The 22,731-nt window shown below is 37.8% G+C and overlaps 1 protein-coding gene across 1 annotated transcript; it reads left to right on the forward strand.

Annotated features, from left to right (window-relative positions):
• Positions 1-3,784: 3,784 nt before the first annotated feature.
• On the forward strand, positions 3,785-22,342 carry LOC146002033 (endocuticle structural glycoprotein SgAbd-9-like). The gene is made up of 3 exons (XM_083139745.1): positions 3,785-3,901; positions 12,896-13,047; positions 21,392-22,342. The coding sequence occupies exons 1-3, from the start codon at positions 3,869-3,871 to the stop codon at positions 21,666-21,668; spliced, it is 462 nt and encodes a 153-aa protein (XP_082995871.1). The 5' UTR covers positions 3,785-3,868; the 3' UTR covers positions 21,669-22,342.
• The last annotated feature ends 389 nt before the right edge of the window (positions 22,343-22,731 follow it).

Here is a 22,731-nt window from a genome sequence, read left to right on the forward strand (position 1 = left end):
CACATCACTGCTGACCACTCACCCCCGTCCTCCCAGACATTTATTCCGATCGAATTTACTAAATAATGCAGAATCAGTTACCTGTAGTCTCTTCCTTCATTGCAATTATTTACACCTTTTTACAACAATGGCGATGAAGTAAGCTCGGCAATGTCTGATAAGGCATTCCTCAGATGTTTTCTAGATATTTCCTGTCTGGAAAAGTGATGGCTAAATGTCTGGTATTTGGAGTTCTTTGTACTTAATATTTTCAATGATTTTATAGATTGTTACAGTATAAAGGTACACTCAACGGCAATAAAAATGGGACACCTAGATCCTTAAATACTCACTTCCCTGCATTGCATTTTGTGCGTACCTAACTCTAAGACAACACACAACCCCTTGCAGGGAAGTGAGTATTTAAGGATCTGGGTGTCCATTTTTATTGCCTGTGAGTGTACGTAAGATTTCATCAGCATCAAAATATGCAAGAAGCATTTTGGAGAAATGATTCTCTCGGGCTATCGACCAGGTGAGTTGTGGAAATGATTCTAAGCTTTCGAGAGATAACGCCACCTCTCATCTTAGGGTAAAGCTTGGACTCGTTACCACATCTCACCTGGTCGATAGCCCGAGATTTCATCATTCGTAGCCAGGAAAGCTTCAAGTCTTACTTCAAGAAGCATTTTGTTGCCATTTACGTTATAATTTATATCACTTGCTTCTCCTCGTTTATTTTGCAAGAAAACCAGAATTTGAACAAGCGTACCCGACGTCTTGTTTTTAAAAAATATTTACACATTTAATGTTTTTATTTCAAGGAAACCAATATTATAAGTATATAACATTAATTAATATAATTATACTATTAATATAATATTGTCTATGTTTTCGTGTCCTTGAGTGCAAAAGCGTTCGTGCTGTACCAATTAGTGTAACATGTCACGCAACCAGGAACCCTAGCCTCATGTCCTGAGTAATTGATTAATGTTTCATAGATTTTGTTCCTTAAACCATTTCCTCAATTCTCCATTCATTTTCATTGTTGCGATTAACCTAAAAAGATAGAAAAATGACCGAAATAGAAATACAGCATGTCCACAAAAACATTCCGTGATTATAAACGATCACAAAATATTAATTATGTGTATTACGAAATTTATAGCGATACCATTCTAAACAACAGCTGAAAGAATTTTAGCGAATGCGTAATTGTTGGCGTTAACTACAACAATAGATAGCACAACAATAAAAGAATGAAAAAAGGAAAAAAAATAGCCAAAAGTAGCAGAAAAACACATTTTAGGATTAAGAGAAAAATTAATGAAAATAGTCATGGACACTTTGGACGGTAATACTCATGGATCCCACTGTACAATGCTGTATGAATGAGTGTTGCAAAGAAACTTCAAATAGTAATAAGAAGAAGAATCGTAATGATGGACAAGAGAGAACACACAAAAAGATATGTCGATTGTTAATATGTTATTGTAAATGGCATTTGTTAGAAGCAAATTGTGTTATTGTTGATGTTTACTAGATGTTTAGGTTTGTACAGTGCGATCCATGAGTAATACCTTGTAAATTGTCCATAACTATTTTCATTAATTTATCTCTTACATCCTAAAATGTGTTTTTCTGCTACTTTTGGCTATTTTTTCCCTTTTTGTTTTCATTCTTTTATTGTTGTGCTATCTATTGTTGTAATTAACGCCAACAATTACACATCCACTAAAATTCTTTGAGCTGTTGTTTCAAATAGTATCGGTAGAAATTTCGTAATATACGTATGTACTTACAATTTTGTGGTCGTTTATAATCACGGAATGTTTTTGTTTACTTTTGGAATCATTTACTTGTTAAAGTCGCAAGGCCTCCCCGATGGCGCAGTGCTAGCGTCGTCGCCTTGTAATCAAGGGATCGCACATAGTGGTTAGGATCCCACTTTAAACTGTAGGCCCAGTACCGATTAGTCTTACTGTGCATAAAGTGGACCAGAAACACCAAATCAACTAACCAACTTGTTATAGTAGCATTTCTCTCGATCCAAACTCAGTCAGCGTTCATTTTCTGCCTTCTAGGGTTTTCTAACGCATCTAAAATTCATCCTTATCGCAATGATATCTTTATTTTCTTTCTTTTTCCTTTTTTAAATGCGCTGTTCTTCAATTGAAGTGTTTTTGGATGTAGAGTTTTTTCTTATTCATCGAGTTTAAAGCTCTTTCACACGAGTTCACTGTTGTAGTGCCACTAGGAAGCTCCGCTGGATGGATTTTTACACGTAAGTAGTCCTTCCCACTTAGCTACATCATTGGAAAAGCAGCGCTTGAGCAGTTCAACAGATAGTGGTACAGACCAAACATCTACACAGAAAAAAGTTTGTTTTGGGATAGTTGAAAAAACAGTTTCTGGTAGCTAAATTGTGTAAATTGGCGATGAACAAATGCTTGTTCAGCAGTACCAAATGTGTTAATAACTGCAGATTTATTTAGAGTTACCAAATAATTTGATCAAAATTATTAATTTAGTAAAGGGTACCAAGTTTTTTTTCAATAATAAACTCGTATGAAACGCTTCTAGATTAGTCCGAAGTTCTGCTGCTCTGCCAAAAGCCTACAGAGAGGCGTTGGTCAGTGGCTCTGCTAAAAAGTCACGTAGAAGCACATGTAAGTAGCTCTGCTAAAAAGTTACGTAGACGCGCATGTTAGTAGCTCTGCTAGAAAGTTAGGTATAAGCGCATGTTAGTAGTTCTGCTAAGAAGCCACAGAGAGTGAGTCCTGCACTATTGGGACTGTATTATTGACAATACTTTCATGTACGTTTTGATTTATTGAGTTGGTGTTTTAAGTCCACTTTATGCACAGTAAGGCTAATCGGGACTGAACCTACAGTTAAAAGTGGGATCCGAACCACTATGTGCCTCCACCGCAAATCGAACGCCAGACCCCTTGATTGCAAGGCAACTACGCTACCACTGCGCCAATTTCGTGTAGGCTACTTGTCAAAATTTAGTATGTTCCTGTTCGTGGAAACACAATTTAAATAATAAATTAATTGAGCCAGAAATACTACTAGTAATTACTTTAAAAGAGAACGTAAAAATACATAAACGTTTGTATTTAAATGACTACAGATATCACGCTGGGGAACAAAAACCTTGACTAAAATAATAAAAAAAAGAAACGAAAATAAACATTTGCTTTTCGTGACGTTCAATTGTTTCTTCTCGCCAGAGGAAAACGGGGAGAGGTAGGAACGTTATCCCCTTCCCCGCTTCGGTAATGCACGAGAATAACACTCTACGTACGCACGTGACGAAGCCAGGATTGCCTGTGAGGATCTTTCCGCGAAAGGGAGGGGAGAGATGAACGGATTTTTTTTAACAGGCGTCCAGAATTCACTTTCTCAATCGATTTTATTGGCCTGTTATCCGAAAGCCGAATCGATATTGTGACGGTTTTTTCTTCTTCTTCTTCTGGCATAAATTTCCTCGCCACGAAACGGAAAATTGCTAGTGTTTACTCTTTCTTCTTCTTCTTGTTTCCCCCTACTCTTTTTTCTCTCTTCTCCCACACCAATTCATCACCATCGTTCGTTCCCCTACTTCACGCTTGCCCTCTGTCTCTGTTGCGTCTCACCCCACCCTGTAACGACTCCAATGCATGGAAAGCGATCCCGAAAACGAGAATGACGTGCGGCCTCCTATTTACGACCCGGCGAACGAAGGTAACGCCCCCTACGTCCCCCCTTCTGCAAAGTATAAATACTGAACCAGGATGCGCTATAGATCACACTATTACAAAGGATTGAGAAAAGTATTTTGAGCAGTTTCTATATACTTTAGTTCTCTCTCGCTGTTCGTGAAGAAGTACCAAGAAGAAAGGATATGACACTCGACCGTTTCTTGACGATGAAGCTGGTATGGAAAGGCATTTGTTCATTTGTTTCTGTTATTGTTGTGAATCGTGCTATTGTTAGGTTATTGTTAAAGTGTGGGACTGTTGTTACGCTCGTCTTGGAAACAGTGCTCTGATTGTTGCGTGTTCGTGGAATCATGTGTAGGGCTATCTACCGAAGGAAGTGTGTTTGCGCAGACGCCACAGTGTTGGCAAGACAACTTCCGGTTCGTAGGTTCACAACATGTAGCTAAACGGAGATAACATTAGCCCCGTCTAGTTCGCTGCGCTTTTTGACACCAGGTGTCAGGCTGGTGCAAGGAAATGACGTTCAACCAAGTAAATAGCGGTGTACAAGTTCAGAAGATTCAACAAATGCCTGTCTGCTGCTTTAAACGTTCATTTGATTAGTTAGCACGCACCACGTGATCATACACCGCACACTACACCGCTCCAGAGCGTAGTGCAAACGGTGTAGACACCAAATACACTACTTGACGCCAGATGAATGAAGTAGACGAGTGGGTGTTGCACCGTGTAACCAACTGGACGCTCGAGTGCAGAGAGAGTCAAGAAGTTCAGCGAAATACACGGGGGTACTGTGTCACGGAAATAAATGAAAGAGTGCGTGGTAGTACGACGTAAAATGCGATCAGGGTTAAATATCTTTCACAGATATCCCTTCATTAATTTCCTCGAGATATAGAAATGATTTATTTGCCAGGCGTGAAAATTTAAAACCGATCAACAGCAGTAATCACTACGGGTGTTTAGAAACCTGAAAAGTTCGTACTGGTACCAGAGGAGAAAATATCATCTTGAAACCGATTTCGGCGAATGTTTTCTCCTTTCGAGAACTCGAACTGTTGAGAAATTCAAAATGTCTGTTTAAAAATGATTATTCTTGATGTTTTGTGCGCTATAAGTGTCTGAAAGTTCTTTATATTATTAGTATTTATTTCGTAATACAAAAACAATCACTTGAGGGGTAGAATTCGAGATTCGTAGAGTGTCAGGATATTTTTAATATTTCCAGGACAGCAAATTTCCCATCGGGATTTTAAATATTTCCCGTCCTGATTCAAGAAACGTAATTGTAGGCATCCAAAGATTTATATGTTGTAAGCGCCTGAATTGTACTTTGAATTAAATATGTATAAATATGGTCAAATGCAACAACCGGTAGTCAACGCGTGTCATTCTGGAATGATTCCGTATTATTTCTTAGCAGGGGTGCTCACAGAGGTTTCATGACGTGCTTCCTCCGAAACGTTTTTATTTATTTACTACCTCATTGTCCGGCGTTGCCCGGGTATTTATTTATCCCAATCGTCTATTAGACAGGAAAATAATGAATTCTAACTATAGTGTAAAATGAACTTGGAGTTGAACGGTATTGGGAGTGACACTATTCATCTTAGCGACCCCGAAAACTATGGATTCCACACTAATATCGGTCGTTTTCAATTATTTTTACATGTCACCCCGCCCACCCCCACCCCTAGGGGTGCCAGCGATGTCTTACCCCCATAGTATTTCTTTCCAGATTGCAAGTGATACGTGTTCCAAGTTTGGTTGAAATCGCTCAAGGCGTTCGAGAGTTATGCAGGAACAAACAAACACACATACATCCATTTTTATATATATAGATAGATTCAAGTATTGGATTATACTGCTTAAAGAATAGCATCAAGCCCTGTATAGCAGTTTATTACAATAGATAAATGACATACACACAATATACACAATAAATATTAAATACTAAGTATACCACATGATAAAACATTCTAAGAGGAATTACAAATTAAAAAAATAAAAATTTAGAATATAATCACTTGTACTAAAACAAACGTAGCAAAATTAAACATGTTATTTTAATAATAACACTTAATTAGGTCATAATGGATCGTGATCGTATTGAGATATAAGAAAATTAAAATACCTATTATTTCTAAAGTGGGAAATGGTAGAAATTGCAGAGCAGTTAGTTCTGTGTGCTTAGTGAGAATTCTTTAGATTAATTTTAGATAGTAAGCAGGGAATATCAAGTTTTCCATTAATTATAAATAAAATTGTAATCGTTAGCATTTCTGCTATCCAAGAGGTATGAAATATTAAGTTTATCTAACAAATTATAATATCCATAATATAATCTAAAAATTATGAATTTGAAGTACAAGAATGTAATAAATATTTCCTTTACAATTTTAAGCATATTTTCATATTACAATTATATGCAAAATTCCAAGTTTTTGTACTGTATTCCAATATAGATCTTACAAACACAGTAAATAACCGAAGTAACAAGAATAGATTGTTTAAATTTGACCAATTTCTCGTTAGGATCTCGTTTTGAAGCTACGAGTCCTTGAAAAATGCATATTCTATGATCTATCGTGTATATATTTAGCCATGCTTTGCCCATGCATGTTTGCCACTGTCATTTTTTTCTGTCGGAAAAGATCCTAAAAGTGATAATATTATGTGGAGACATAAATATAGCAGACAAAAGTCTCTCATTCATGTATCACCATTGTGTTGCACATCCTATTGTATACATTTGCACCAGATAAGGGTTTCATACGTTTTACCTAAATGGCATTGCACCAAAATACGTCGGCTATCACCTTGATTTGTAGCATATCCTGTTAGTGGCGCACTATTTTATAGTTTTCCAACAGAAATAAAAAATGTTAGTGGCAACCCTGAATATGTCTATTAATATTCTTTCTATACATGCTGTGAAAATATGTTGTTGTTGTAAGGCGACACCATAGCTATAATATGAGAATGTGTGACCTTACTGGTGGCGTAGTCATAATGTCGTCATCTAATCAATGGGTCGATGCCCGGTGGAGGCACATGATGGTTTGGATACGACTTTAAACTGTAGGTCCAGTTACCTGCTGGTTACCTAGGTTATCTGAAATACAAGAAAACAATCAAAATCGAATCATAATGTGATTATCTGCTAGTAGTTTGAAGAGAGCCCAAATGATACGATGGTACGTCACTGACACTGTCGGCTTATAATGAATACATTGACTTTCAATAGAATCGTTACAAGCCGGCAGTGTCCGTGACGTACATTCTGAACTGCTTAGATAGGCCTAAGTTATTATTAGCAATGTTATAATATAATTAACAGTAATAACATGAAAACGAATGAGGTAATATAGTTATGCGTACATTCATGCAAGGTGTCTCTGATAGATTCGAGTGAAGGACATAATAATGTAGGTTAATACTAAGTTGCGCAATATAAAAATCAGACGGTGAACAATTAACATTTAATAGAATGTCCGGAACATTCAAGTACATTGAATCACGATACAGCAAGACTAGCCTACTCACAGAATACATTTGCTTATGATTTCTGTTCTTCTGGCGGTGAAGACCAAGCCTTGTAGCAATACGCTTAATACCTGAACAGTATCAGTCTCCACTAGACACTTAACTATTTTATAGATGTTATTTTAAGTAGATTTCAGTTAGTATGTCTATATTTCTTGTTTAATATGTAACTAATTCTTTTGAACACTGAACTGCCCTCTCTTAGATTGATTTTAATGACACGATTATGTGTACAGTACAAAGAATTTTTATTAATATTACGTCTGTTTTATCTACCGGATCATTGCAAATGTTGTGCACAAACTGAAGGAGCACACACACACACACACACACACACACACACAGAAAATATTACAATTTTACAATAGGAAAACCAGTGGCCTCGGAAGTGACCTGTGTCGGTACGGCCCATTTCGACTAAACTATATGGAATACACCAATGATATTTGTTGTGTATCAATCAGTAACACTTCAAGTTTCGATGAATATCTACAAATGGCTACGTAGTTTCCACAAGTTATGTGACGCACATACCATAGAAATTCTAGTTCTTGCAAATTTTACCCAAGAACTCCTCGTCCACCAAAGCAAGGACGTTTCTTATTCTCTCATTTAGTTGTTGCACATTCTGTGCCATAGACTTTGTACTTCACAAAGCCCAAAATGCCGAAGTCTAGGGGTATAAGGTCTGCGAACTTTAAAGCATAGCTTTATTTTTCTGCACCTGTGAAAGTCGCCATTTTCTTTAACACTACACCAGCGCCACAATGACCGTATTTACAAAAGTCTTTTATATGAAAAGACAACTTGAAGATTTTCTCATTGTTATTCAACAAACCTAATAAGCTGTTTAATCTGTTATGATACTTCGGAACATTCTGAATCACCCAGTCATATATCTAAATGAGTGAATGAGCGATAAGTCATAGTTTCATGGCCAGGATTTAAACACAAGACCGCTAACTTAGCAGCGCGTGATGCTGTTCACAACACTACGGGAGCTAATACGTAATATCCATGCACCCGCCTGACATTATGTATGTGTGCTTCTATTTTTAATTATTTTTTTCATTTGTTTCATTTATTCTATACCATTTGGTTTAATGCTTTTCACATGTCATCCTACTTTGTAATACCTTGTCCTCAGTAAGGTGATTGAGCAGCCTTAGGCTGAACCTCGCTCAGTAGAAAATAATAAAAGAAAAACTATTCTATTTTACTATAGTCCAGCCCAACGATATTTGTTCCCTCGCAAATTAGGCGAACTACACACAGAAAACTAAATGCATCATATCTATTGATGCACCAGAATGTATCGATTGATGTACTAAAATGTGTTTTATGGCTTCTTCAAAGAATCAGATTCACATTTGATGCATTTGGGTGCATTTTTGTATGTCGTGAAAGAAACACCAAAGTGCATCATTTGATTCAAGTGAGGATTTGTTTCCTCCGTAATAAATAATAGAGTGGCTAGGTCAAAGTTTTTTTTCTCATTTAACAAAGTTAGTGCCATCTGTTGGTAAACATCAACATAATATTTTATACGTATATAATTCTGCAAGTGTTATGAATAATTAAGTATTTTGTGTAATTATGTACGCTTTATGTAATTAAAAGCTACAAAATTTTGGTGTGGTCAGGTTCTCCTTTAGTGCCCGTTTCTCGAGTTGACTTTCCTCTTAGAGTTTCTTTTTCTTTATTCGTTTTACAATTACTTCACCTCCATTGTAAGACATATTCTCATTCTCACATATTCTCCGTCGTTCCCTTGTAACCAAACTTCAAATCTATCTATCAATCAATCTAATTACCTAATACATATTCTCATATTTCAAATGCCTTCACTTTTTCTGCAGTGTTCCTATTTTTCCTTTTAACGCTTAAATACTTGGTGTTTGTATTTCGTCATTTACATCCGATCCTTCCTTGTTTTATTTCACTTTATATTGCTTATATCCGCCCTTACAACACTTTTTTCATTCTGAGTTTTTGTTTTAAGCTTTTAGTTTTGTAGTTTATAATTTTGTATGAATCCCTCTTGCAATGAATTCCCTCGAATCAGTTGAAAGGGTCTCGTTGTAGTTTTGTAGGTTTTGTATGAATCCCCCTTGCAGTGAATGCCTTCGAATTGGTTGAATGGGTCTCGTTGTAGTTTTGTAGGTTTTGTATGAATCCCCCTTGCAGTGAATTCCCTCGAATTGGTTGAATGGGTCTCGTTGTAGTTTTGTAAGTTTTGTATGAATCCCCCTTGTAGTGAATTCCCTCGAATTGGTTCAAAGGGACTCGTTGTAGTTTTGTAGGTTTTGAATGAATTCCCCTTGCAGTGAATTCCCTCGAATTGGTTGAAAGGGTCTCGTTGTAGTTTTGTAGGTTTTGTATGAATCCCCCTTGCAGTGAATGCCTTCGAATTGGTTGAATGGGTCTCGTTGTAGTTTTGTAGGTTTTGTATGAATCCCCCTTGCAGTGAATTCCTTCGAATTGGTTGAATGGGTCTCGTTGTAGTTTTGTAAGTTTTGTATGAATCCCCCTTGTAGTGAATTCCCTCGAATTGGTTGAAAGGGTCTCGTTGTAGTTTTGTAGGTTTTGTATGAATCCCCCTTGCAGTGAATTCCCTCGAATTGGTTGAAAGGGTCTCGTTGTAGTTTTGTAGGTTTTGTATGAATCCCCCTTGCAGTGAATTCCCTCGAATTTTTGAAAGGGTCTCGTTGTAGTTTTGTAAGTTTTGTATGAATCCCCCTTGCAGTGAATTCCTTCGAATTGGTTGGAAGGGTTTCGTTGTAGTTTTGTAGGTTTTGTATGAATCCCCCTTGCAGTGAATTCCCTCGAATTGGTTGAAAGGGTCTCGTTGTAGTTTTGTAAGTTTTGTATGAATCCCCCTTATAGTGAATTCCCTCGAATTTTTTGAAAGGGTCTCGTTGTAGTTTTGTAAGTTTTGTATGAATACCCCTTGTAGTGAATTCCCTCGAATTGGTTGAAAGGGTCTCGTTGTAGTTTTGTAGGTTTTGTATGAATCCCCCTTGCAGTGAATTCCCTCGAATTGGTTGAAAGGGTCTCGTTGTAGTTTTGTAGGTTTTGTATGAATCCCCCTTGCAGTGAATTCCCTCGAATTTTTGAAAGGGTCTCGTTGTAGTTTTGTAAGTTTTGTATGAATCCCCCTTGCAGTGAATTCCTTCGAATTGGTTGGAAGGGTTTCGTTGTAGTTTTGTAGGTTTTGTATGAATCCCCCTTGCAGTGAATTCCCTCGAATTGGTTGAAAGGGTCTCGTTGTAGTTTTGTAAGTTTTGTATGAATCCCCCTTATAGTGAATTCCCTCGAATTTTTTGAAAGGGTCTCGTTGTAGTTTTGTAAGTTTTGTATGAATACCCCTTGTAGTGAATTCCCTCGAATTGGTTGAAAGGGTCTCGTTGTAGTTTTGTAGGTTTTGTATGAATCCCCCTTGTAGTGAATTCCCTCGAATTGGTTGAAAGGGTCTCGTTGTAGTTTTGTAGGTTTTGTATGAATCCCCCTTGCAGTGAATTCCCTCGAATTGGTTGAAAGGGTCTCGTTGTAGTTTTGTAGGTTTTGAATGAATCCCCCTGCAGTGAATTCCCTCGAATTGGTTGAAAGGATCTCGGTTTCTATCCCCTGTGAGAGCTTTTAATTTCGATGTCGACCCAATATTATTAAGACGCTTGAGGGAGCTACACTTAAAGGAGTATGCACAGATACGCCAATCGGTAATGGACCAACAGTTTAAAGTGGCATCCAAACCTCTATGCGCTCCCGCCGAGTATCGAACCCAGGACCCCTTGATTGCAAGCCGACGACGTTACCACTACGCCATTCAGGGGGTTTCTTTTTCCTCTTATTTTCTCCCAGTTTTAAATATTTTTATAAGTTATACAGGGTGGTGCAAGATAATGTTGACAGTCTTTGCCTACTTGGCAATAATCAACTGTTAACCTACTTTTTAACCGCCCTATTGTTACGTACCCAATAGGACCAAGTAATGTGAATAGTTTGCCAAAGACGAATAGAGATGGCAGCACCAGGCGTGCATGGTTAAGAATTGGCATAATATATGTGAATAATTTTACAAATAAGAACAAAGCAAATTGGAAAGATGAAAAACAATAGAATATATTATAAGAAGACAAAGAATAAATATGAAAGAAGTAAATTAATATATATATTTTATAAATCAAGTCAGTTATCACATGTATGAAAATTAAGGAAGTCAAAGCACTGATACAAGTTTGTGTCTTTGAACAGATATTGCATCTGTTTGGTTGATTTACCATTCCCGTAGCGGAAATTTTGTTTACATCAGTGGCGAGCGCGTTCCGATCGACGCCCCACATCACTTTTTGGTTGCGAGGTTTAACCGTAGCACCTACTTGGATGCGCATGTCAATCGGCTGCACCAAGTATACACACTGTTGTACCTAGTTAGTGGTGGCGCGTTCCAATTGCAGCCCCGAGGGAGGATATTAGTATTATTCCCAAAGCTTAAAGGAAAAAGTTGGAAAAGGATAAAGGAATTCGTTAAATAGTCAAAACCGAAATAAATTGAAATCCAGAGGGAAGTCCAGATCCTCCATATCAAGAAGGAAGTCCAGATCCTCCATATTGAGAAGGAAGTCCAGATCCAGACCGTCTATTGAGAAGGAAGTTCCGATTCAGACCGTCCACCAAGAAGGAAGTCCCGATCCAGAACGTCCATTAAGAGGGAAGTCCAGATCCTGCATATCGAGAAGGAAGTCCAGATCCAGGCCGTCCATTAAGATGGAAGTTCCGATCCAGATCTGCCCATTACGAAGGAAGAATATTGAGATGAAAATTGACTGTAAACGAGAAAATTATAGAAGAATGTAGCTTATCATGTAAAATTCTTACTCCATGTATCCTGTGTTTAAATAATATATTCGTTTAAACGTCTCCATTGGAAGGCATCCTGTCTGGTTTCGTTGTCTACAAAGAACCCTACCCTGTAGATAAGCTAGCTGAGTTTTAAGATTAAGGTTTATGTACCTTTGCACCAAATGAAGGTAGCACTATATATGAATCTCATAGTTCTTCATTTGGATAAAAGCGGTCTCGATCCCTGTTGGGATCTACAAATTTCGGTGTTGGTCCAGCATTGTGAGGACACTTGCGGAAAATACTCTTACAGAAGAACTAGCTGTCACAGGTCTAGAAAACCTATCTCTAACGATAACAACTTAGCCTTCAAGGAGATGTGGCGCCAAAGAGTGAATAAATCAGGGTTGTTAAAGATCCAGAAATTTCAAATAAATGCTATTATCGTCCGGGAGAGAAAATCAGCAAGTATAAATGGATTCTAGGCCGTAAAGAACCTTTTTATGTTTAAAGTATTTCAATTCGGTCCAGGAACCATTTTACAGCTTGAATTTAAATACGGTCCAGGAACCTTTTTTCCGGATCAGTTTAAATGCGGTCCATGAACGTTTTTTTTAAATGAAACGATACGCAACTTATATCGAATTGAAATTGTGCGAGAAAAAGGTTCCAGTCCTGTTACGAAACCCAATATAACCCATTAAAATGTTTGGGTTCGTGGACCATTAACAACCCTGGTATGAATACAGACTTCGTCGATGTTACTGTAAAAATAAGTATTTCAATGGTTTGCTATATAAACAAATTCTCTTTTCTTCCAGATTTCCTTGGCGGTATTAATCACAGTAGTGGCTGGAAGACCACAATTTCCACCGCATCCAGCAAGAGGATTTCCTCCTGGTCCACCGGGACATTTCGTTCCTATAATCAGCCAAAATTTCGACTTGACACCAGATGGAACCTATAACTTCCAGTAAGTTCTTTTGGTACACATCCATATCCTACAAAAAATCATATTCTTCCTAAAAGCCTGATTTATTAGTATATCTTGTCTTGTGAGTGGCAGTAGGAGTGATTGGACGAGATGGTGGTTCTCACCCCCCACCCCCCAACCCGTCTAGCACCATCGCTGCAAATGCTGTTAATATATCGCTCAACAGCTACTGTTTCTTTAAGAGGGAATGACTACGAAGAATGTACGAAAGTTGTCCTTCCTAACTTGCGTAATTTTAAACGTGACAAGAGCCAAATGAAAGCCTGAAAAGTCCAATACAAATTGCAGGGCATACTGCATGCAGTTGAAATTTACATGAGGTATGAACTGTTATTTACAAAACAACCTCAAGGCTGCAACACCGATCAAGTGAGCTTCAAAACGCCATTTGTGTTACTTTAAAGATGATGCCTCCAGTGAAGAAGAGTGGTTTCTTGCCATCTGTCAGCATAAAACTTACAGACATTTCTCGGCAAATGAAAATTCAATATATCTGTGCATGATTACCACACCAGCAAGTTTACTAATGGAGGAGAAAGTTCGACAATGGCCTGTGCAGTGTCGTAGACCTCAGATATTTAGGTTCTAAAAAGTGTGTTTTTAGGTTACTAAAATAGGCTCTAAAAATACTAAAACAGGTTCTAAAAACCCTAAAAATTCTTAAATAGGTCCTAAAAATATTAAGTTAGGCTCGAAAAATCGTGAAGTAGGTTCAAAAAAACTTAAAATAGTTCAAAATTCCTGATAAATGCTGATTAGGTATAGTCACCGGGAATGAAAATGGGACACCTATATCCTGAAATACGCACTATCTTCCATAACGTTGTGTGTGTTGCCTAACCCTACGGCGATGGCAGAACTTACCATTGGATATTTGCTATTAAAATCCACTCTTCGCCTCGTTTTTCATAGCCTATTATCCACAGTCAAACTCCGCACAACAAAAATATGGTCAGTGGTGCAAACTTGAATGCTGAATTGTTAGTTTGCAAGGCGTGAATACCACAAAGTACCGAAGTGACGCGAAAGTGAGCAAGACCACACAGATCAAACCACTTGGGATTGTACAGGTAACAGTGGCACCAGACATTTTGCTTTATTTACAACTTTGAAAAATCACCAGAGACTTGGAGGAAGGGAAATCGACAGAGAGTACTTTTCAAACACGTTCGTCATTGAATTTTTTCGTGACCAAACAATGCAAATGCCTCTGTGTGACATAAAAATCCTGTAAAACCTTTAAAAATATATAAAAACCTTAAAAAAGGCTTGATTTAGGCGCATAAACATAAAAAAGGTTCTAACAAGCAAAATAGTTTATTTAGGCACGATAAAACTTGATCAGTTGTTGCGTTTCTTAACGAAACGCCGACAAAACTTATTAATTATTACATACCTGTAAAGGAAAACGATAGGTTACAAACCTAAAATCTACTCATACGTGACTGCACGTGGACTCCAAAGATTTGTTCTTCTTAAGGTGTACAGGCTCTTACTCAAAGTTGAAAATATATGTAGATCAACAATATGTCTGCGCTAAAATGCAGCAAACTTGTGTAACCCTATATACAGAAATGTACGAGATAAGAAACAAAAACAAATGAAGGTTTCCAATTGACTCTCCCTTGTACTTCTTCAATACTCATTATTACATCAGTTTATTAAAGGTGAAATGACTGCAGTGTCGAACTTGTATTCTTGATGTTATGGGTTCAACATCTAGGTGAGCCACTGTAGATGATGTTTTTCTTATACTCTGTCCCAGGAAACTGTGGAGCAAGCTAACGAAAACAAGATCTTTGCGCAACTAGTGACTCGAGAGGGCTCCATCAATGAACACGTAAGAGGGAGAAGGATAGCATGGATGGGCCAACGCAACTGCAGCTAGCAGCTGTTTACAGAAGCGCGTACTGCTTTGCTGCACTTAATGGACTTGAGGAAACCCAGACTTTCCGCCTCCAGTTCAAGGGGGGTAAAGCGGTGTTGCTACCGGTTGCTACACGCCTGATTCTTGTCCAGTCGTACACGACACCTCTTCCTGTCAACAAACCTCCTTCGCTTGCATTTCAGCGAGAGGCAGGGAATCGGAAACCCATTCGCTTGCTACGAGGCGGCAACCATTAGGCTTCGCCGTGCTGACTTTCATGAGGGTTCCAGCTGTTTCGAAAACGACCCAAAACGAAAAATTTGGGAACGCAGAATACCACGAGAACACCCCTTTCCCACGGCAACTGGACAAAGCCGATTGGTTCAGCTGTTCATGTGACCCTCCCTGGCTTTCGACGGAAAAGACAAAAATAGAATTTCCAAGTCCGTTCTCTCGCCGGAAGCAGTTTAGGTTTCTCCCCTTCTTTACTGTTATCCGCGATGCTGCTCCACAGACTTCTGGAACGTAGTGTAGATCTATATTTGAGAATCCAAACGAATGCGCGGGTAGTATTTTAAGAAAAGGACATATACAAATCATTGAATTTCTTTGACCTTTTCTTTCTATCTTCTGGCTAAAATCTTCCCCATCACAGTTAATTTAACTATGCAAATAACCGAATCAATGAGAAATAAGTAAACACAACACTTACTCTCTTATCCCTAAACCCGAAGATTTATTGCCGCAGTTGTTTATCTACCCTCCTTAACAATTACCTTCAGCTTCATTCTAATACACAACAATACAATCACACATCATTAATACATCATTAACATATATTGTTATTGGGTATTTGTCTAATTGGCTACAAATTTGGCTTCTATCTTGGAAGAATCAATTACTAGAACACATGACGAATCAAGCAACAATTCACATTTGTGTTCTGTTTCTCGAATAGTACACTATTTCCGTTACAAATTACTCCTGGTATATATATAGAGTGAATTTTAAATAGAATTATCCCAGCACAGCATCGACACAAATTTAAAATATCTTTACCAAACTCTATTTTATCTCTAAAGTCGTTGGGAAAGGTAGGTAAGTCTGAACCAAGGAACTCACTGTAAAGGAGTCAAAGTCGCATATCCATGAGCGCCATCTATGGTTCAAAACGAAGCTTGGGTATTGTACAGTACAATATACATTCAGCGCTGTAATTTTACGAGAGAACTCCTATGATATATTGAACCTAAACTACTCGGGGATGCCAAACACAATTTGATGTATATTCTATCCCGGGAATCTGTGGAGCAATACCTCGCATAACGGTAGAGAAGGGGAGAAAGCGAGTGGGCGGAGCAGTACATGCTGTTGCAAAGGCTGGTAGCTGCATTTGCTCTTCTCCCTCCACGCAATCCCACTACTTGCCACTACTTGCGCAGAGGCTTGCTTTCGTTCGCTCCAGCGATTACCGGGACAGAGTATACCTATGTGCAGTGGCGGCGATTAGGGGCAGTTGTACCCCACTTTTTGCCACTGTTGCCCCCGCACTATACTAAACCTTATCTACGAGGGAAAAGTTAATCTGTCTTTGCTCCACCCCTACTTTAGGAACCCAATCGCCTTCACTCTCTAGGTAGAATGAAACATTTGATTTGATGTAGTTTACATATTCATAGAAATTGCCATAGATGTCGTGATATATATAGAACACTATTATACTTGCAGTGGTGTAAAATTTCATAAATAACAACACACCCACATATTCCGTCTTTTGCCCACTTGTGACATTTTCATAACTCTGTATGGATAACACTTTTAGAATGTCTAAACCGAACCTCGTAGGTTTATTACAGCATGACTTGCGATACAATTATATAATCTTTGAAATGTATAGTTTATGTGAAGCGGAAGATCAAAAGAACACGTCACAAATAAGAGGTTTCAGCTGAAATATTTGTTGCATTTATAAAGTTGCCAATTTCTTCTTTACCACTACAGAGTATACTCTGTCGTAGACATCTCTGGAGCGAGCGAACGAAAACAAGTCTCTGCGCAAGTAGTGACACGAAATGGCTTCACCAATGAAAACGCGAGAGGAACAGAAAGGCGTGGAGTGGGGGAAAGCGACTGAAGCTACCAGCCTTCGTAGCAGCGTGTACTGCTTCGCTCTCCCACTCGATTCCCCTCCTCTGCCACTATGCGTGGCCTTGGTCCAAAGGTAACCGGGACAGAGTATAGCTTTTATATGCTAACACACAACGGTGAAATGTTCTACATATTCTTATGTACACACATCTAAAATAATACATAATCACTTTTAAAATAAAAGATAAAGAAATAAAAGATAAAATAAAAATTCAGATATTCTCAAGGACTGATTTGGTATTGCAATTGAGATAAATTCGGTCAAATTGTTTGGAAGATGATGTCCCAAAAGTCTATTTGTTGTGAGTGCTCTAAATTCTGATGATACATTCGATTTTCTGTCGTCTGGGCTACATTTTGGCAGAACTAGAAAAAAAAACACTAGAGTAAGTTTAGATTTTTGCCTGGGCTTCAATTGCAACATAAGGTGAGGTTAAATGTACACGTTACCTATTTTGGCCACACCAACTAAGCTCTGTCCCCGAAATCTGTGGAGCAAAGCGGCAGGAAAGTGAGGGGGAGTCGAGGGGGCGAGCGAAGCAGTAACCCCGTCGAGTTCGCTGTACTTTTTCACACTAGGTGTAGTGTAGGTGTATCCCGGTGTCAGGCTGGTGCAAGGAAATTACGTTCAACCAAGTAGATAGCGGTGTTCAAGTTCAAAAGATTCAACAAGTGCCGGTCTGCTGCTTTGAACGTTCATTTGATTGGTTAGCACGCACCACGTGACCATACACCACACGCTACATCACTCCAGAGAGTAGTGCAAGCAGTGCAGACACCTAATACACTACTTGACACCAAATCAACGAAGTAGACGAGTGGGTGTTGCACCGTGTAACCAACTAGATACATGAGTTCAGAGAGAGTCAGAAAGTGCAGCGAAATAGAAGGCTTGTAACTGAGTAGCTTTTTCCTCCACCAAGCAGTCCCGTTCCCTCTCACGTGTTCATCGGTAGAGCCACTCGCGTCACTTGCGCAGAGACTTCTTTTCGTTCGCTTCCTCCAGAGATAACCGGGACAGGATATACAGTATAACAATTTCCCTTTAGCTCATATTTCTCAGGTGTACTCGTCATGTAATGAATAGGAGTAAATCGTTCAATATGTTTCAAGATGAAAGATTTTAAATATCTATCGTCGTAACAAGACTGTGAAGGTGTCTTATAAAAAACATAGAACTTATAACATTCTGTTGCCAATAAGTGACATTTTTCATTTTTACAGTCTTAAAATATTGCTGTACACATTTCCATACATACAATATATATACAATGATGTTTTTTTCTTAAATCATCAGTACTGACCACTACCATAATAGTTGAAACAAACATTACGTCAGGTTATAAGTTTCTATGAAGGTTACCTACACATGTAATACAATATTATATATTATAAAGGGGAACCTCTGAAGTAAACCTATCCCCACCCGCATACATTCGAGGGTATGCGCTTCCTATGAATTTCAACTGTTCCCCCGACATTGTTTAACTATTTGTTACATGTGAGATTACAAGAATAATACATATAATAAATACTTATAATAATAAATATAATCAAAATGAAATATTGCGTGTGGAGTGTGCAATATACATATACACGAGATACATTTTATATTCTGGTGGCGACGTAACTTCGGGAGTGACAGTTTGTTCTAATGTTTAATTCTTACAGTGACATTTGTGACATTTGCAAAAATTACTCCATAATGTACATTACATTTATAAAGTTTACAATTACATTTATCATTTTTACATTAGTGACAATGACAGTTTGTGAGTGATAACAGTACGCCATTAATTATAAACCAAGACATATATTTCCCACCAACCTGAAAGCGTAACCACATCGGCAATACCTAGATAAATTTACAATTGTAATATTCATTACTGAATAATAATGTAATACAACATTTTAAACTTTTTTGTGTATTTAGAAAGAAAACTATGTATAATTACACACTCTTAGCCCCGGAAGCATCACCGCTGAAAGCACTCAAATATTTGCTGATAATTTCAATTCTTGTGTATGTTTTAAAAGATTTACACTTGTCGAAATTTGAGATGATCGCTTGTGATCTTTTTAATAAAGATTTTGATATATAGTGCATATCTGAGGAGAAGTAAGTCTAAAAAAGAAGTTGATATCCCACAGCTGCTAGGTACAGTCACCTGCAATAAGTGGCGATAAGTGGATTTTAATAGCAAATTTTAAAGGGCAACATCTTCCACCGCCGTAGAGTTAGGCAACACACATCACCTTTCAGGGAAGCAAGCATTTCAGGATATAGGTATCTCAACTTTATTGCAGGTGACTGTACATTGAATAACTCGTTTGATACTACATGTGAATGAAATCAGTCAAGGCGTTTCAATCTAACGTAACAAAATTTTGTAAATTCCTTTCTCGCTGTTAATGCGTGCAAAATAGTTTTTTTTTTTTTTGTTTCTATATTTCTTTGTTTTCTTTTACATGAATATATTGCCTGTGGCCATGTAATTTACATTCGCATCCTTGTTTCTGAAAGAGAAGCCACGCAACAGTGATTTGAATTAGGTCAGATTTCTCTCCAAATCACGTGGTAAAAGTGTTAAAAAGAATTAGAGTTAAAGTGAACATTTGCTTACAATTCAGAAAATTTCTCAGAAACGTTGCAATAACAAAAAAAATCTTAGGAAAAACATAAAAGTATCAAAAAATTGATTGACAAATCAAATATTTCAACCACCATTATAACGTAAAGCTGCTAAATTTTATTAGTGACATTGCACCAATAGACTTGCATTAAGGTTTTAAGTCGGTTCACAATTTACATCAGATGTATGCATTAATGGAATCAGGAACAACACTATTTTCAACTTTGCTTCTCAACTGCCATCTACTGTGCATATTTACTGAACGGTAAAGCGTCACAAACATGAAAGTTTAGTTCCAGTAGTAATAAGGAGTCATTTCGCCCCTTCATGTTTCTTTTAGAAAGGTATTGAATTTGTGATTCGTTCCTAAGTGGGGAAAGAATGTTACTTCACTACGAATATTTGTCATTGTGTTTTTCATATTCAACTGTTTTGAACTATTATTGCAGAATATAGCCGGGTGTTTGTGAGTGTCCCTTCATCAATTTTATCATATCATCACTCATCCTCATCTTCGCGACTAACCAAAAGTGACAAAAACCGAAGTATGAATAAACAAATAATCAATTAGTACAGAATATAGAGTCAGATGTCACTCCATTTCAATTATTACCAGAATCTTCTACCTTCAGAGTGATATTGTTACAATACTTGAACTATAGACACAAATAAATATATTCAAAACTAGCTACAAATAGCCTGTCTCTGAAAAAATACATTTTTGTTGTTATTGTTATTGTGATTAAGCAAATTTTAGTCCGGTATTATAGGTTGGAATATACGTCTTTCAAGTAGGACGGCATTTTGAGTTCAACAATAAAACTTTATAAATTTCTCCGCTCAGATTATTATTCACTATAGATTAGCCATAGAAAAAACCTTGTACGTACCTTTTCCAATTTGCATTTGCAAAAAATTAGAACATCTAAGCACATAATATTTTAATATACGTAAGTTTCACAATACATCAGATTTATTTATAGAATTTGACATAAAGCACCCCCAGTAGTAGGATTATTTGCATAAATACTAAATGTGCTGTATTTCACGACATCCCTCTTCCATAGGTGCCGACCTTTAGGGGGTAAGGCTCTTTCAGCCTCCCCTATTCACGTAGAGGGGCAGATATTATATGAATTATTGTTTATGCAACCAAAATTTATTGTAAGTTGGCACTTTCGCCGTCGTTCATGTTTAAAGTTACTCTTTCAAAATTTCAATTATATAAAGTATATCCAGATATCTCGGGGGGGAGGGGGGGCGACAGCCTCCCTCTGGCGTTCTTGGAGTGGCCGTGTACTGTATCCAGAGAATTTCTTGAGCAAGGTCGTGCATGACGGAAGAAATTGAGTGGGCGAAGCGAAGCAGAACACGCTCCAGTAGTCCCCTTCCCCCTCCACGCAATCCCGTTCTCTCTCACGCGTTAATTGATTAAACCCTCTTGAGTCACTCTCGTTCGCTCGCTCCAGAGATTTCCGGGACAGAGTATTAAACAAAAAAGTCAAACTGTTTTCTGTTACGTCCCAGGTTCGAATCCCGGCCTGGGCATGGATGTTCGTGAGTGTCGATTCATCAATTTCATCATATCATCACTCATTCCCATCTTCGCAATTAGCCAAAAGTGCCACAAAAGTGAAGTAAAATAAAGCAAATCAATCAATCATTTCTGTTTCAGTTACGAATCAGCAGACGGCAGCAGGCGCCAAGAACAGGGCTTCTTGAAGAACCCAGGGACGCCCTTCGAAGGGCAGGCAGTGACGGGCTCATATTCCTACATCGCCCCGGATGGAACCCCAGTGACCGTTACCTACATTGCGGACGAGAACGGTTTCCAACCCCAAGGTACCCACATCCACCCCCAGATCCAGAGGGCAGCAGCAGCGGGGGGCTACCACCCGGGAGCTTTTGGCGCAGGATTCCCGGGACAAGGAGGGCCCTTCGGTGGAAAGTAGGGACCGGGAAGAAGTGGCATTATCCGTGAGTGAGTGGAGACCTTGATGGACAAAAATACATGTTTCTTTTCTCTGCAAATGAAGATCTTGAGAATTCGACTCGAGAATTTTCGAGGATTCTTCACCATGTCAAGTTCTGAAAAGACACAAGAAATCTTTACGGCCAGCAACAAGAAAGACATTATTACTGGTTTTTACTCATTCATTCGTTTTGAATACTAATGGTTACCATATTAGATAAAAACTGCAAATCGAAACAGGAGCAAAGTAGTGAAGAACAACATTTATTCCTGCATACTCTTTCTGTTTATTCTTTCAATACCTATATTTATAACAAATATTTTTTGTTCACAAGAGGGTAACTTCATGTAGTATTTTATGTAAATTGTGCATATATTGAACTTGTATAAATGATATAAGTCAACTGAATACCTATGAAGCATATGTGCTTGCACTACAACTATGTTTATATGCGATATTGCTTGTGCTTTCACTATATAAATAAGCAGCCGAAAACAATGCCATCTAGGAATTGCCATTGAAACTAGAATGTAAACCGTTCGATTTGTATTATTTAATTCTTGGTTACCAGTGCCAAATACTATTTTTATAATATTTGTAATATATTTTCTATCTACTTTATAATTATATTATTATTATTAAAGACAATTTGAGATCAACATGTTGCAATACTAATTTCATTTGCTTTATGTTTCAGTTTAAGAGAATGTAATTCATGTAATATTTTGTTCTTGCTTATAGGATACAGCACAATATTTACAACAGCGATGGTTCCAGTGTTAATTAGCATATAAAATAACTCAGTGATCCTCGGAATCGAAGTCAAGATACATCGTTGTATGCCTTGGCTAAAAGGCAATAACTTTAGGATATCAGACTAAAAATCACACGAAAAGTTTAAATTAAAGAAATTCCTCTTACTTCTACAGTTACTGTGGTTGCTCACAGTTATTCAAATGTCACCCTGTCGTTTGTTCATCAAAGTATAGAATCGCTGTCGACAATGGTTAACCACGAGAAACGAGGAAAGTCTCCTCTTTCA

This window comes from Lepisma saccharinum, chromosome 18, assembly GCF_977018435.1.
Source record: "Lepisma saccharinum chromosome 18, izLepSacc3.1, whole genome shotgun sequence".
Lineage (NCBI taxonomy): Eukaryota > Metazoa > Arthropoda > Insecta > Zygentoma > Lepismatidae > Lepisma > Lepisma saccharinum.